This window comes from Heloderma suspectum, chromosome 4 (genome assembly GCF_057233095.1).
Source record: "Heloderma suspectum isolate Gila_16-S chromosome 4, 16-S_ref, whole genome shotgun sequence".
Taxonomy (NCBI): domain Eukaryota; kingdom Metazoa; phylum Chordata; class Lepidosauria; order Squamata; family Helodermatidae; genus Heloderma; species Heloderma suspectum.
The window spans coordinates 181,717,198-181,734,965 of NC_139461.1; the positions used below are offsets into that span (position 1 = coordinate 181,717,198).

General features: G+C 42.7%; 1 protein-coding gene across 1 annotated transcript in view; it reads left to right on the forward strand.

The window, feature by feature from the left end:
• CDC73 (cell division cycle 73) overlaps nucleotides 1-17,768 on the forward strand; it is a 187,063-nt gene that overhangs the window by 142,447 nt on the left and 26,848 nt on the right. The window contains exon 11 of the mRNA XM_084851436.1: nucleotides 16,570-16,627. Coding sequence (XP_084707562.1) covers nucleotides 16,570-16,627 — 58 coding nt within the window. The remainder of the gene's footprint in view (nucleotides 1-16,569; nucleotides 16,628-17,768) is intronic.

The following is a 17,768-nucleotide window of genomic DNA, read 5'->3' on the forward strand; positions in this document are numbered from 1 at the left end:
TCTTCTGAGAAACATGCCCAGTTGTTTCAAGCTCTCCTCATAGGGCTTTGTTTCCAGTCCCCTCATCATCTTCGTTGCCCGCCAACAATTCCAGCCACTCCATTCCATTCTCCCTCCTCCCTGGCCTCCCTGGTTTTGCCTCCCATCCCTGCCCCTCAGTTAATTCCATGTCCACTGAACATCCACAGCCTTCATTGGCTTGTTTGGGTTTTTTTCCCTTCCCTTTTGGGGTATTTTCTCCATTTGGGGAGAAAGTACACACACCTAATCCTAGCTGCACTAGAATTTTTTTTCATTGATATCTCTGGGTAGACCTATCCAGATAACAAATTGGTTCTCTCTGTTCCCTTTTTATATCTGTATGCATCTTCCTCCCTCTCCAGCCACTCCATTCCATTCCCCCTTCCTACTCAGTTGTCAGGTGTGTAGTTTTCCAGACAGTCAATATTCTGTGCCATTGAGCCCTTACAGGGCTGTTTGGGGGTTCCCCTCGTAGGCTTTTAAAAAGATTTTGGGGACATCTGCAAACTTTGAGGTTACCAAGGGTCTGCTGAGGCCTCCTTCTTTTGTGTGGGTGTTGTGTTTGCTACAGTTTCACAAGCATGGAAACATTCAAACTGGAAATAGAGGTAAGGATGGTGTAAACATTAGTAGGGGGGAAGGGCGATATTGAGAGGGTACACAGCTGCCTAATTTTTTACCTTGGAAGTGATGATAATGCAATTTTTTAAAATATCAGTTATGATTTGTATTAAAGCTTGAGTTACACACAGGGTAGACCAGTAGTGGCTGGTGAACAACTGATGTGTGCAGAAGTAATTCTGCTCTCCACCTATCTCTTGCCTTGCATTTCTGCATTTAATCCCCACCCCTCTGCCTTCATGACTCACTTTCTTTCTTGCTGCTGGCATAAGCTTCTGTCTAGCTTAGAAGCACTCAATTGTCACCTCATTCAGCTCATGCTGTACTGGCCGAGAGAACAGCCTCAGGCTCCATTCTCTGTCCTTCCCTTCGCCCTCCCTCCCCATAGCTCTGCTAGTGCCAGGGAAGGACAAGGAAGATCAGCTAGACTGCTGTGAGCATTGTCAGGAACTGACATTGAATGTCTAATGACAGCAGAAAACAGCATGGTTGCAGTTTTTGGAGCTCATTCTGCATCTGAACCCTGTGTGCACAGGAAATGAGACTGAAGTTCGAAGGTATTTCATGAATTGTACTGTGAAGTCTTTTCTTTTAAACTGTTCCACTTCTTACATGACACTTTGTAAGCTCAGGTGATTTTTATGTATCTTAGGCAAAAGCTGGGAGGTTTTTAATGTCTCTGTCCATCAAAGATGCAAGTATGCAAAGAATCTGAGAATATCAAGTCAGTATCTGTGACTGTCTTGAATGATCAGCTGTTGACTCTAGAAATTTCCTTGACTGCAGTTGCATGATGGCATGTGGAATAATTCATTTGGCAGCCAAGCAGAAGCCTAATCTATTTCTTCTAGTTATTTTAAGCAAATTGGTAGTCCATGTGGCTGAAGAGAAAAATCTGGAAATGTGTTGGCACTTTTGTCTGGAAATACAGAAGACAGTAAAGGTTGAAGTAAGACCACCACAATATGACAGTTGTACCCCTTTCCATAGTTCCCATTCAGTATTTTTCTTCCCCAGATTCCCTTCTCCGTCACCTTTTAATTTATTCATATAACTACCAAGTCCATGTTGGCTGCTTGAATTCATTGTGCCTGCCAATCATGTGCAGCTGTTCTCATTTGCAGGCCAGCACTGACATCTTAGTTTGTAGTAGCTCATTATCATAAAGAATGTTCCTGTTTGTAGATGTAGCTGCTTAGAGGTTTATAGTAGAAATATGTAGCAGTTTGAAGTGGCCACTACATGCGGGAGCAGCCTTGAGTAAAAGTTGTGTTTTTCCAGTTGCTTGAAAAAAAATTATTATGCACAATTTACCTATTATGCACAAACACACATCCCCACAAAATCGGGTCACTATGCACACTGTGCAATGCAGGGTTCCAGTTCCAGGATATGGTACTTCTGACATCTGGGAGAGAATGATATTGTTGTCATGCACAAGTGGGAGGAAGCTTCTGCTTTTACTGAACAACCCACAATCAGCTCAAGTTGTTGAGTGTTATGTCCAAACCCACCCATAATTTGTTGTTGGGTGAACTACTGGGTTGTTTAGCCCCTACGCAACCCATCAGTCTAGGTTCGCATGTCATGCTCAACAAACCTATAAAGGAGCCAACTGTAGGTTGTTGATTAAAAGTCGTTGTGGCTGGCACACTGCAGGCAGCGACCCAACTCTCTCCTACTTCTCTCTTAACAGCCCATGGTTTGATTTACTCATGGACTGTCGTTACATGTGGACTGGCCCAGTGAGAAAGCACAAGTTTGCTTTAATCCCTCTCATGTACAAAGCAGAGAGGATGTTCTGATGGTATGAGAGGAGCCGTTTTTACAAGCTCGGGGTGGATCCAAGCTTCTTCCCTTTTTCTTCTTTTTTCCCCTTAAAAAAAAAATAAATCTGGTATTTGCCTTGATTGGGTTTTTTTTGTCCCAGTAGCCTTTGTGCAACCTGAAACATGTTAGCACCTGATGGAGGCTAGTGCCATGATGTTTGCAACTCTCCCCCAGGACTCCACCTTGGACTGTTACAACTACAGATCGTGTGGCGTTAACATCATACCTGATCCCACTGGTTTGTTTGGAAATACAGAAGACAGTAAAGGTTTAACATCATACCTGGTGCTGTGTTTTTAGTGATTGTTCCTAATATTTGGAGTGCCAGAAATTGGTATGGAACAAAATAAATGCAATGAACTAGTAATTTCAATGTTTGGATAGGTGCATACATCTGATAGATATTCAAGTCTGCATGGTGTTTCAGTACTTACGTACTGCTGTAAGTAAAACATGGATGCCAAAAGTAAAACATTTCCTTTTCCTACTAGACATATTTATTCTACATTCCTAGCAGGTTTTTGGAGGGTACTTCCAATTAAAATGAAGTATAAAAACCCTGTACAGTTCTATCCCTGGCTAATCCTTTCAGTATTCAGTTCTTTAGCTTTCTCCTTGCTCGTTCTTCAGTCAGAAAGCAGTTTTCAACCATTTTTGACTGAAAGGCTGGACCTAAGTACCAGATGGAGGAGCTACAAAAAGGCTTTGCGAGGCATATCTCATATTTGCATTTGACAATTTCAGAGCTACAGATGTGTATGTCTTGTATTGACATACTTCATAAAAGCCTAAATTCATAAACGAGCAAAGGAGCATTTTTAAAGTACCAGTAGTTTGCAGCCTGAAACCAATTTTAAGCTGTATCCACCTGCTTACTAAAAACAGAAGGGCTTAAGTGGACCTCATTTGGGAGGATGCTCCAGAGGATTGGTCCTATGACAGAATTCTTCACCAGTTTAATACCAAGGACTGCTGGGACTCGGGGCCAGGCTTCCCGTGTAGATCTTAGGTTGGGCTTGTGTTCTGGATATTTTATACTGTTTTGAATATTATTACTTTAGGCAAATTATGTGAACTGTGGAGGGATTTTATTATATTTAGCGGTATCTAAGTGTCACAAATTAAATAAGGGCGCAATCTTGTGGCCACTAGACAGCAGCTAGATGGCCATAGGATTGGTCGGTTTCCAGGAACCGACCTTGGAGCCCACGCTCTGAGGTTGGTTCCCAGAGAACCACCTCCCTGCCCCCTCCCCTGCTACCTCGTAGGTGGAGCGGATAGTCCCCGGGATTGTAAGAGCAGCGCGGAGCTGGGCAAAACGGGGTGTTCCTAGGGGTGGGGAGTGAAGAAGTGCCGGTATGACGCTTCCTATGCATCATCCAGCCTCCCCACCCTACATTCCAGTGTCCGCAACTAGACAACCGAAATCAGCCATCTAGCCGCAAATGCGGGGCGGCTGGAGCGCAGAGGAGAAGATCCCCTCCGTGCTCCTCCTGCCATGCACTGGATAGGCAGTCGCCTCCGAGTTCAGAGGCGGCCACCTATCCCGATATGATTGCACCCGAAATAAATGCATTCCACACATTAAGACATTTCTCAGCAGTGATCGGGAGGCTGAAAGAGAAAGAGGGTGGGGGATATCAAGAAATCTGATGTTTCATATCTCCAACCATCTCGGAAGTCATACAAAGTATATTGCTTCTTGACAAACAAAAGTTACTGTGCATGGGTGAACACACAGGGAATCTGTTTTAAGGATGCTGTTGAACAGCTGTACATAATGAATTTTCATTTGTATAATTTGAAGGTTTCCGAGCTTTTTTGATATGGTATTTTTTTTGTCTTAATAATGAATACTATCTCTCATTAAGATCATGAACTGTGATTATTCTCATTCAACTGAGTTTACAACTTAAATTTATTTAATATGAACGTCTTCCTACAAAACAAAACAAATTTATATTCTTCTTATGCTGTGGTCTGTAGGAATTCCATGCCCCTCTCCAGGCTTCCTGTCCTGTCCACCTGGAGTGTTTTATATCTTGTGTTGTTTTCTTGGAATAGATTGGGAATTCTGCTTGAGCTGGCAGAGGTGGTCTCAGATCTGCTGTTGAGGACTATCAGGATGTTGGTGGGGGACTTCAGTATCAATGCTGGTGCTGCTTTGTCTGGAGTAACTCAGGGCTTCATGGCCAGCAACATGTGATCACCCCAACATATGTATGTTGTGAGCCCACCTCACTTCAGTTATTTTTTTTTCTTTCTAGCTGGATAGAATGAAAAGCACAGTTATGCTTTGTCAGCTGCACTGGTTCCCACTATATTTCCAGGTCCAATTTAAAGTGCTGGTTTTAACCTTAAAACTCTAAACAACTTGTAACCCGTTTACCAGAAAGCCCAGAGACTAATGGATGCCACAGCACACCAGTGTGGTGTAGTGGTTAGAGTGTTGGACTGGGTTTAGGAGCTCTGGATTCTAATCCCCATTTAGCCAGGAAGCTCATTGGCCAGGAAGCTCACTAGTTGTGTAACCCACAATTAACCTATAGTGACCGGGTTTGGATGTCATGTAGCACCCTCCAGTTGGTCTGATCAGAGGTTTGTTGTTGTTGTTGTTTATTCGGTCAGTTGCTTCTGACTCTTCGTGACTTCATGGACGAGCCCACGCCAGAGCGTCCTGTTGGCCATCGCCACCCCCAGCTCCCCCAAGGTCGAGTCTGTCACCTCCAGAATATCATCCATCCATCTTGCCCTTGGTTGGCCCCTCTTCCTTTTGCCTTCCACTTTCCCTAGCATCAGCATCTTCTCCAGGATGGCCTGTCTTCCCATGATGTGGCCAAAGTACTTCAATTTTGCCTTCAATATCATTCCCTCAAGTGAGCAGTCTGGCTTTATTTCCTGGAGTATGGACTGGTTTGATCTTCTTGCAGTCCAAGGCACTCTCAGAATTTTCCTCCAGCACCACAATTCAAAAGCATCTATCTTCCTTCACTCAGCCTTCCTTATGGTCCAGCTCTCGCAGCCATAGGTTACTATGCGGAATGCCATTACTTTAACTATGCGGACCTTTGTTGTCAGTGTGATGTCTCTGCTCTTAACTATTTTATCAAGATTTGTCATTGCTCTCCTCCCAAGAAGTAGACGTCTTCTGATTTCCTGGCTGCAGTCAGCGTCTGCAGTAATCTTTGCACCTAGAAAGTCAAAGTCTGTCACTGCTTCCACGTTTTCTCCCTCTATTTGCCAGTTATCAATCAAGCTGGTTGCCATAATCGGGGGGGGGGGGGTAGGTTTAACTGCAACCCAGCTTTTGCATTTTCTTCTTTCACCTTCGTCATGAGGTTCCTCAGCTCCTCCCCGGCTTTCAGCCATCAAAGTGGTATCATCTGCATATCTGAGATTGTTAATGTTTCTTCCAGTGATTTTAACTCCAGCCTTGGCTTCATCAAGCCCAGCACGTCACATGATGTGTTCTGCGTACAGGTTGAATAGGTAGGGTGAGAGTATACAACCCTGCCATACTCCTTTCCCAATCTTAAACCAGTCCGTTGTTCCGTGGTCTGTTCTTACCATTGCTACTTGGTTGTTATACAGATTCCTCAGGAGGCAGGCCAGATGACTTGGTATCCCCATCCTCTGCCTTTTCTAAACCCAGCTTGTACATCTGGCAATTCTGGAGTCTACCTTACAAGATCTTGAGCATTACCTTACTGGCATGTGAAAGAAGTGCCACTGTTGGATAGCTGGAACATTCTTTGGTGCTTCCCTTTTTTGGTATGGGGATATAAGTTGATTTTTTCCAATCTGTTGGCCATTCTTGTGTTTTCCAAATTTGCTGGCATATGGCATGCGTCACCTTGACAGCATCATCTTGCAAGATTTTAAACAGTTCAGCTGGGATACTGTCATCTCCTGCTGCCTTGTTATTAGCAATGCTTCTTAAGGCCCATTCAACCTCACTCTTCAGGACGTCTGGCTCTAGCTCACTGACCACACTGTCAAATCTATCCCCGATATTATTATCCTTCCTATACAGATCTTCTGTATATTCTTGCCACCTTTTCTTGATCTCTCCTGCTTCTGTTAGGTCTTCGCAATTTTTATATTTGATCATACCAATTTTTGCCTGGAATTTACCTCTGATGTTTCTAATTTTCTGGAAGAGGTCTCTTGTCCTTCCTATTCTGTTATCTTCTTCCACTTCCGCGCATTGCTTGTTTAAAAATAATTCCTTCTCTCTTCTGGCTAACCTCTGGAATTTTGCATTTAATTGGGCATATCTCCCCCTATCACTGTTGCCGTTTGCTTTCCTTCTTTCTTGGGCTGCTTCCAGTGTCTCAGCAGACAGCCATCTTGCCTTCTTGATTTTCTTTTTCTTTGGGACTTTTTTTGTTGCCGCCTCCTGAACAATGTTGCGAACTTCTGTCCATAGTTCTTCCAGGACCCTCTCTACTAAATCTAGTCCCTTAAATCTATTCTTCACCTCCAGTGCATATTCATTAGGAATATTAGTGAGCTCATATCTAACTGATCTGTGGGTCTTCCCTATTCTCTTTAGTCTGATTCTAAATTGTGCAATAAGAAGTTCGTGATCTGAACTACAATCAGCTCCAGGTCTTGATCAGAGGTTACATATACAAAATGGTAGCAGAACACACCCGGCACACACCAAGGCAAATCGTGGATTAATTAACCTGTGATTTGCCACCATTACATCCGAACAGGGCCACTTACTCTCAGCCTAACCTAAGTCATAGGGTTGTTGGGAGGAAAAAATGGAGAAGAGGAAGACCATCTATAAGCCACCTTGGGTTCTTTGCAAGAGGAACAATGGTGGGATAGAAATGTAATAATAAATAAATAATTCCCCAGGGCACTTTCCCAGCAGTTACGCAGGGCACTCTCTTGACATGGGTTGTTGACGTGATCTCATCCAAGCATCCTCTCCCACTGAGCACGACCCATGCAGCTCCTTGGTATTCACCTGAGCTGAGGGCAATGAAGCAAATAGTCTGGGATGCAGGTGGAGGAAAACCTGTAATAAGTCTGATCAAACACAAGTTAGTGCTTGTTATTGACCCTACTCAGCGGCTTGATATTTCTCCACCATCGTTGCATCCTTTCAGTGTCATCCAGCAGAGCTTTTCTGAGTGTTTTGAGGCAGTCTAACCCAGGGGGAAGTTATAGCAGGAAGAATCCTCAGTAGCATTCTGTGACATGTGCACAAGACACTGAAGATAAAGTCACTTGTATTCACCAAGATTTGGAGGAAATCATTAATGCAGTGTCATTAATGGAGGTGTCCAGAGGACCACATCCAATTTTATTAGGTGATGTCAGTTATTGAGGATTGAGAGTGTGTGGATAAGATGTTTGGCCAAGTGCAGCTGACCACATTCTCAACTCTTGCCCCTCATGGCTTATTACATCTAGCAAGGAGGGGATGTCTGTCTGGGTCCAGGAGGTAGTAAATGCCTTCTTGAGAGAGGGGACTGGTTCTAGCTACTTCAAAGGAGGCAGTATTCAGACCGCTCCTAAAGAACCCTGAAAACAACTATAGGCCAGTGGCAAATATTCCCCTATTTTAATTTGAAAATGTTTTTATTGTTTTTACTGTTTTAAGGTTTTGTTGTTTTAGGTTGCTGTACACCACTTTGGTGGTTTTTTAGCAGATAAGGCAATGTATCTTCCTGGACAAGGTGTTTGAAATAGTGGATGCTGGTCCATTTCAGGTTCTCTTACATTAAAGTCATTTTCTAGATCCATTTCACTTAGGCTTTAGGCCTGGTTTGGAACAGCATCTGCCTTGTGTTTACATTTGAAGGGGATGCCCACAGTTCCACAAATGATGACTATAAAAATAATGCCATTGGTAACAGGATCTGTCTAGTCTGTTCAGCAATGATTTTTTGGGAAGATATATTTGATAAATACAATATGCTTGATGGGTCTTTTTCTTTAAAGCTCTAACCCTGCAAATTTATTCACAAGCAGTTCCATTGACCTCTGGGTCTTGAGTATTTCATCTGGGCAGTGTGAGAGAACATCACCTGGGTGATTTGTAAACATCCATGTGTATACAATATATATCTTCAGTGCATAGCTGGTAGCTGGAAATGCAAAATTTTTCATCTAAGGGCAACTTAGAACATACTACTGTCCAAGAACTGAAGAGTGAAAAGTTGTTTGCCACACACACACACACACACTGTGCCGGTTTGCATGATTGTCAGCTGCATTGGCTTGTTAACCACGCTGTGTGTGCCAGTCACATGTTGGCCCAATTTGCTTAATTACCCTTGCTGGCATAGCTTACTGTGTTGTTCAAACCCAGCAATGGTGGATTGCTGCCATGGTTAACAAACTACCCAGAACCCCAAAACAGCCGATGGGTGCTGGGTGGTTTGTTAACCGCGGCAGCAACTCACCCTTGCCAGATTTGGATGACACGGTAAGCCGTGCCAGTGAGGGTAATTAAGCAGTTATTCTTAGCTGGTGATTGTGTGAACCGGGTCACTCCTTTTATCTTGTTCGAAGTAAGTTGGTAATATGATATGTCTGATCAGCTATAGTGACAGTACCCTTTTATTATGCAGATTGATGGGACAAGAAGCTTCAGGTTTTTTAATTAGGTTACATATGGGTAACTGTTCTGTGTGCACAGGGAGGAGATCTGTTTAGTGGTTTTGCTCTACTTCAGCAGAGATGTAAGTTCATTTCCGGGCCCATTTTAAAGTGCTGATTTTAACCTTTAAAGCTCTAAACAGCTTGTAACCAGCTTACCTGAAAGATCACCTTCTCCTATGTGTACGTACATAGCTCCTATGTGTCCCCGCAGGCCCTGCTCCAAATGCCGCCGCTGAATGATGTGAACCAGATAACTATCAAGGAGAGGGCCTTCTCAGTAATGGCATCTCAGTTATGGAACAGCTTTCCCACAGAGGTTTGCCTGGCACCATCCCTGTCAAGTTTCCTGATCTTTTAAGCACACACACATTGGCAAACTGTCAGCCAAATCAGTGAGACTTCTTTACTGCAGGAAATCCCATGACAAAATCTTAATGGTTTCACTCTTTGGGAATCATATAGCTGATGGTCAGTAGCTATAGGCTGTGTGTAATTCCAGAACAGTCCAAAGCTAAAACTACAATCATGACAGAGATCCACACAACAGGTTTCCCCACTGAAATCTCTGAGGCTCAGAACATGGGGGAAAGGGCTCAGGATTCCTGGGGTCATCCTTCCCAGGCAATCGAGGACAAGAGTCAGTAACCACAATGATTCCTGGGGTCAACCTTCCCAGGCAATCAAAAGCAAGAGTTCAAGAAAAGACCCAGACAAATCCACACACAAAGAGACTTCATCCAACCTTGAACCTTCATTGGGATCTCTGTGCTATACGGGCAAGGCCTATTAAATCAAAGAGTAAGTCCACACAAGCAGAGAGTTTCATGCCACAGCCTTGGTAACTCCACACTGCATGAGTCCAGACAGAGAAATGTCCAAGAGTCAGGATTAAACCCAGCCTGCTGGCACACCGGGCTGACAGCAAGAAAGGCACACAATCCACAGCAAAACGAGAGTTCAAAGTCTATGAAAAGTATCACAGTACTCCTCATGGCAAGTCCTTAGCAATCCAAAGTTCCAATTAGAAGGAGAGTCCAGGTGCAGAGCGTGTCCAGAAGCCCAGACGATGATGGATCCAAACTGAGAAGGCTTCAGACGATGAAGACGAGATGTTCCTAGCAAAGGCTCTTTGCCTTTGCATCAGCTTAAAAGGGGAAGTTGTGACTGTAAGACATCCCCTCCGGACCACTTGACAGCCAGTGTGGTGTAGTGGCAAGAGTGTTGGACTAGGAGCTGGGAGATCCGGGTTCTAGGCCCCACTCGGCCATGGAAGCTCACTGGGTGACTTTGGGCCAGTCACACACTCTCAGCCCAACCCACCTCACAGGGTTGTTGTTGTGAGGATAAAATGGAGAGGAGGAGGATAATGTAAGCCGCCTTGGGTTCCTTGCAAGAGGAAAAAAGGCAGGGTATAAATGCAAGCAAGCAAGACAAGGGCTCTTGGCCTTTCAGTGAGGCCTCTTTCCAAACAGTGTTGATGTTTCAACCTGGGTGACCCTTCTGCAAACCCCACTCCACTTCTGTCAGGTTCTTATGGACAGCTCCCAGCCTTCCTGCCTGCCAAGGCCAGACCAGCAGGTGGATGGGGAGTAGCAGTGAATCCCACTGGCTCTGCTCTGAGAACACTGACAGAGATAAGCTCACAGAGATTCTGACATTCCAGAGGCTGAATAGGCCCAAGCCCTTCCAGACTACTTCTAATCAAATCCTGGCTATAACCTACAAGGCCCACTGTGGTGCTGAAGCCGGGCCCTACAATCCCTGTGGTCTTTTCTGCACCAGGTGAAGACCTTTCTATTCCCTCAGGCCTTTTAAATCAGCCATGTGGTCTGGGCCTCTCTGTTTTAAAATCTGTGTGTTTAATTTTGTTTCATTGTATTTTATGTTTCTTATGATTTTGTGGTTTTATTTTCTATTTTGAATATAAATAGTTTTTATGTTTGTTTATTGTAAGCCATCCAGAGAACTTTGTATGCTGCCCCATAAAATAAATGTCATGAATGAATGAAAGAAAATGCAGCCCTGTACAAAAGGACCCAAACCATGCTCACAGGTTAGCAATCTAAAAGTATGTAGGAATTTTGTCAAATTGGGAAGCTAAGTTTTGACAGTCTCTGTCAAGGAGTTTATTGCAGAAAAGAATACTTTAAAAAGCAAATATAAAGTATTCTATGGAATATAAAGCAGCATAATGAATACTAAAACCTCTAACCTGCTGTGGCCTTGTCCATGACCGCCCAAACTCCAGTCTAACCCTTCCACAATCTGTTGGTGTTAATTTGATAGAAATACACAATATTTATGCTGTGTTGCCTTATCTTGTGTCAGTGGAGATGACTTAATATCAACAAATTATGTAGCTTAGCAAAATCATTTTTACCTGCAATTTAAGTGTTTCTCACTGATCAAGCTTGTTAAATATTCTGACTTTAGGGAAAGGTCTGCCATATATTTGCCGAATCTTGACAATACTTATATGCAACTCTGCAGTTGAAGTTTGAGGGAGCGGTTGTCCATTGCTCTGTTGGACAACTCCACACTGCCCTGTGTGATCTTTTTCCATGTGGAATGGGAGATACAACAGCGATACTGTTCTGCTATATTTTCCTCAGCCATATAGAGAGTGACTATTGGTCGTGTCCCCCCGCCCCCTGGGGTGGGATTTCATCCATGGAATATGTGGTCTTTGGAAACTGTCTACTATGTATGTGTTTTATTTGTCTTTAGTTCTCAGTGGATTTGATTCTGACGTGCATGCCTTGTAGAGTATTGTTTCCCATGAAGGGCTATGCTTTGGTAGCTCTTTCTGTATCTCAGCTGTCCAGTTCTTGTCTCCTGTGAGGCTGAGTGTCCTGTATTTTACTCAGTCACGTATATTATTGGGAAAAGCGAATTGAAAGGTAGCAACGTATAGTATCTACTTTTCCTTGAAATAGTAGATATTTTACAAAAGGACCCTCTGTAACAGGTGTATGTTGCCTGAGGCAGCAGATGCTAGGGGTCGAGGAGCAGCAACAAGGGATTCATGGACAGGGCTTTCTCTGTGTCCCGTGTGGCCTGCTCTGCACCCCCTAAAGTAGCATGCTTCCCTCAAGTATGGTGGAGGAAGTTGTCCCATGGCCAGACATGAAATAAGATTCAACCTCCACTCTGGTTGGCTTGTGGAATGGAGGGTGGGGGGAGCTCATTGTTGCTTCACCTCAAGGAGCAAAAATCCTTTGATCAGCCCTGAGGATTTTATATGTCTAAATTACCCTTACACATAGAAGCTAATACAGAGCCAGTACAGATAGCTGACACTTTTGGCATCCCCCCCCCCCCGCCCCGCATTACAAAAGCTTTCTCAAACAGTAGAGCAGTTCCATATTCATACTTTACAATACTAGTCTAGCCAGGAGGCTATGTTGCCATTCACTCTAAAAAAATTGTCAACTCACTTCAGATTTGTATTTATTAGATAACTTCCATATTCCAACTCTGCTTATACTCACAAACTCATTCGCTTCCAAAGTCACACTTTGGTATTGTACTTGGAGAAAGATGGTTTTGATAGCAAGGTGATCTTAATTGTATTTCATTGTGGCCTATTCATTTCCCCTTGCGGATGAAAATCAAGACATATTACATGCTGCCCTGTTTGGCCATTGATCTAGATGAACAGTGGTAGAATATCTTTTTGGTAGAGGAGGGATGGGGAAGTTCCAGCCTGCAGCCTGATAAGGCTCGCTTCTTCCCCTGGCCTTGCCCTCTTTGCTGCAGAAGGAAAAGCTCTTACCTCTGATCAGCAGCTGATCAGAGATGCGGGCTTTCTGCTGTGGCACTGAAAAGGGCTCACTTTCTCAGTGCTCAGGTGCTGGTCAGAAATAAGAGCTTTTCCCTGCGGAACAAAGGAGGTAGGTCAGGGAGAGGAAGCTACTGAGAAATTTAGTCCTGTTTCCTTCTGAGCCTTGTCCTGCAAGGGCTTGTCCTGCTTACTTTTTAGTAGACATGCTGCTTATGCTCGCCTCTGAGTAGTGATGTAATGGTTTGGTGTTTGGGATGCTGTTTGAAAGAGCTGCTCCTACTTCAGCCCTACTTATTTATGAGTAGACATGCTGATCTTGCTTACTTCTGTATAGACATGCTTTCTATTTGGTAACAATAGAATTGCAGGGGGTGGATTTTTCAGTCTTCCCCATTTTAACCTATGGCCCTGCACATTTTTACCTATGGCCCTGCCCACTTTTGCCTTTGGTCCTTGAATACAACCCCCTACAGCTTCTCCTAAATGGAACCCTCTACTCCACCTCTGCTGTAGAGCTTAGCTAGACAATGTGCAGTTGAAGTGCAATGATATATCACTGTAGCATTGCAGCTTTCTATGCAAAATGTTATTTTATGACTGGCAGATTACAGATAGTTGGGAATACCTTTGTTTTTTTGCTTTGAAGGGGCTTAAATCCTTCATGTTACCACTGTGAAGGGAAAGGAGAGTGGATGTGTTCTGCCTGTTGGAGAAGCTGATGGTTGTATGCCAAGTAATGATTGCTCACCACATGTAATTAATTAGGCCTGTTGTATTGAAGTTTTGTAGGGCGATATTTGACTATATTCTAGCCTTTATAAGCCGGACAATGAGAGATTGCCTACTGTGTATCTTTATCTTATAATTGTCATATAGCAGTACCTGTTGTAAAAAAGAAAGAAAGATTCTGATTCAATCAAGCATGCAAATCTCCTAGGCATTGCTACTGTTCAAGTTGTATTCAGTTTAGCAGGACTTGCCCTCTGTCCCTACTTCCATGCAGGCTGTATTAAAATGAGCTGATATTGTGCAGCAGCAGACTATGTGGCATTATCATTGGTGAGTTAATCTGCTTACCAATATGAAGTTAGATAAGCAATTAGCTCATCCCTCTATGAGTTGTTGGCATTGAGTCCAAAGGGGGTGATCAAAAAGTGTGCATAAGGCTAGGAAGCAGCTACCTAATACTCTTGAGTATTTTCAGACTTCTTAAAGTCAATTGGAGCGTTCAGGAAAGGCCCCATATATTTAGGCTCAATAAAACTTGTGGGGAAGGGTGTTATAGAATCATAGAATAGTAGGGTTGGAAGGGGCCTACAAGGCCATCGAGTCCAATCCCCTGCTCAATGCAGGAATCCAAGTCAGAGCATCCCTGACAAATGGCTGTCCAGCCTCGTCTTGAAGGCCTCCAGTGTGGGAGAGCCCACCACCTCCCTAGGTAGTTGGTTCCATTGTCGTATTGCTCTTACAGTCAGGAAGTTTTTCCTGATGTTCAGCCGGAATCTGGCTTCCTGTAATTTCAGCCCATTATTCCGTGTCCTGCACTCTGGGATGATCAAGAAGAGATCCTGGTCTTCTTCTCTGTGACAATCTTTCAAGTACTTGAAGAGTGCTATCATCTCTCCCCTCAGTCTTCTCTTCTCAAGGCTAAACATGCCCAGTTCTTTCAGTCTCTCTTCATAGGGCTTTGTTTCCAGTCTCCTGATCATCTTTGTTGCCCTCCTCTGAACCCTCTCCAGTTTGTCTGCATCCTTCTTAAAGTGTGGTGCCCAGAACTGGACACAGTACTCCAGATGAGGCCTAACCAGTGCTGAGTAGAGGTGAACTAGTACTTCCCGGGATTTGGAAGCTATGCTTCTTTTAATGCAGCCCAAAATAAAATTTGCATTTTTAATTGGTGTTAAAATCTGAGGTCTTCTGAGTCAGGATGTAAGGGAAATTCTGATAGCAACTAAAATAGTAAATATAGTAGAAATACAAAACCAGTATGAATGAAAGAGAAAAAACAGAAATCACGAATAAGGACAACGTTTCCTTAAAGGACATTGAATTGGCAGTGTCTAGAGATTAAAAAGGGGCTGCAGCAGAAGAGAACTGTGTGGTTTGCACATAACGATAACCCAGAGTATGGGCTGAGTATGGGTTGTCATTGAAATATGAGTTGTTGTTGAATCATGGGTTGTCATGTGCGAACCCTGCACATGTGGGTTCACACGTTATGACTATCTGCAGTTCAGCTATGGGTTGTTAACTGCAAACAACCAAGGAAGAGAACTCATGGTTTGTTGTGAACTCTGGGTTGTTTGTGGTTAACAACCCAGAGTTAAACCATAGTGCAGTGTTAATGCATAACAAAAACCTACACTTCAATAACATACAATTCAATGACAACCCATACTCAGTCTGTACGCTGGGTTGTGCGAACCAGGTCATTCTTCTGAATGTGGCTACACAAATTGAGTTAAAGAAAAAAAAAAAAACCAAGAAAATATTTTGAATCAAAACCATTTACCAATAATAGGAAGGTAGGAGATCTGGTGATGTTGGAGGATTTGGGTAGAAAAAACTCATGTATCTGGGTGTGTTTGGAGGGGACCTTTCCCAATTGCAGCCAAGTCTTCACTATGCTTTTCCAGGTTTTGAAATCCCAAGAAACTGAGAGGCTCAGGTGCCTCCCAGTTGAAGCTGTTTAAAGCTTCGATTTGAATGTTTGTGTGGCACATGGAGAATGTAAGACAGTCATGTCATAACTAAGAAAAAAATAACGGGTACTAAATTGCAAAACTAAGAAAGAGGAAGTGCTCAGCTGGAAACAGTTGATGACTGTTGTGTGCAACTTCCCCCTGGGTAGTCAATATGAGAGAACCAAAAGGACCCTTTAAGTGTGGTTTGTTTTCTTTGTTTGATATAACTGTGCTCCTCCCCTGTGCTACCCACCATTCCACCCCATTTTAGCCATTCCACTACCATATCCTCACTGGCAGAGTGTTCCACCAGCATATTGGGGATGTTCTGCTGGCTTACCTGTCGTGGCAGCAGCATATCTGGCATTCTGCCAGCAAAGTAGGGCTTCTATACAATACTGTAGTCCCTCAGCCAGCAGTTCTTCAGTATACAATTGCACCCTAAAATTGTTGTTTTCTTCATTTAGTCCACAAATATCCAGCATAGGTATGTGTGTGCAGGTAGACTAATAAACAGTTTCCAGGCTAGTAACTTCTGTTGACTTTTTGCAAAGTTGTACTCATTTATTCAGTTTTAGAATAATTTCTTTGTAAAATATTTTTTAACCAGCCTATTGCAGTTGAAACTCAGATCCATGGATGGATAGATTTATGTGATGAAGACACTGCACATCTTCAGTTAAAAAGAGCCCAAATTTACTATTGTTCCATTTCAACTTTTAAACTATTTTTGAATTTCTTTAGATAAGCCTTTCCATTCAACAAAGAAACATCTTACTTTCAGGTTTTCTAAAAATGTGTAACGAATTGGTTACTGTAAAAAAAATTAAATAAAATTGGAAAACAGAATTGTTCCTCTGGTTGTTTTAAAGATTTGGTTTAATTGTTGTCATGTTCTTGCCATGTAGTATGTGCTTGCGTGTTTATATATATATATATATATATATATATATATATATATGAATAAGAGTGTGTTATATTAAAGGCTATCTCCTCTTTCTGAAGGAAGGAGCTTCAGCACGGAAGACTCAGACCCCAGCAGCACAGCCTGTGACAAGGCCAGGTATAAGCAATGTTTTAATAATTATTTTACATGCATCGTAGTATGGACTACAGACTTAACTTTTTTGTAAGCATTATGTTGAAAATGCACAGCTAGGGTTCAAATTTGCACCAACTTTAACATGAATCAGTTGTGGAAACTACTTTGGCCCTAGCCATTAAATTATTAGTCATTCTTATCTAAAATCAAATGAGTGCAGCTAAACTGATGATTGAATCATGATATGTTGATACAGTGATTGTTGGGGTGCATATATTCTCTAAGCTTTAGATACTTTAATAGTCATTGCTTCTGCACAGTGACTCTTGGGAACTGTAGTTCTCGAAATGGAGCTAGGGATCTCTTAACAGATCTCAGTACCCTTGTCAAACTAGTAAGACCCAGAATTTTTGTGAGGACTATAATAGTTCAAGTTGATAGTGTTGACATGCCCTGAGCTAGTCTTGGTCACTCTCCCATTCTGGAAAGCTTTGCATGGCCTAGCAGAACTTACAGGACATCCATTATTAGTATTATCAGTTCAGCTAGCCTTTGTTAAAGCCCTAGTTCTCAAGAAATATTGAACATGTGCTGATTTTTAACAGTGATGATCTCCTGAACGGATAATACTAAGAACAGATGTCCTACATGTACTGTTGAGCCATGCAAAGAAGATTTCCAGTGCTGACTGGTGAGCAAATTTAACTCAGGGCACGTCAACAAGTTGAGGAAAACAATAATGCTATTAAATAGGTACTAAATAACATAGTGAAGTTTGGAAAAAGTAAAATATGGGGATTCTCTGGGCAATATCTTATATAGCACTAGCACTGATGTAACAGCAATAGCGTTTGCTGGCACAACGTGTTTCCCCCGGAAAACTCAGTGCACCAGCAAATGCTATTGGTGTTGTGCTAGAGGTAGTTTAAGCTAGTGCAATGTAGTTTATGTTATGTTAGCACTTGTGCTGCATAGGGTACTGCCCTAGAGGAGTTAGATCAGTTTGAATAACATCTTGATCACATGAGCACCTGGTGCCTTCCCAATGGAAAATACACCCTTTAATTAACCATTGCGAAATTTATTCCATATATTTTTATCAAGTGTAAAAGAGTTGCTTTTTTGCTATAAAATAAGATTTCTTTAAAAGAGATCTCTTGGT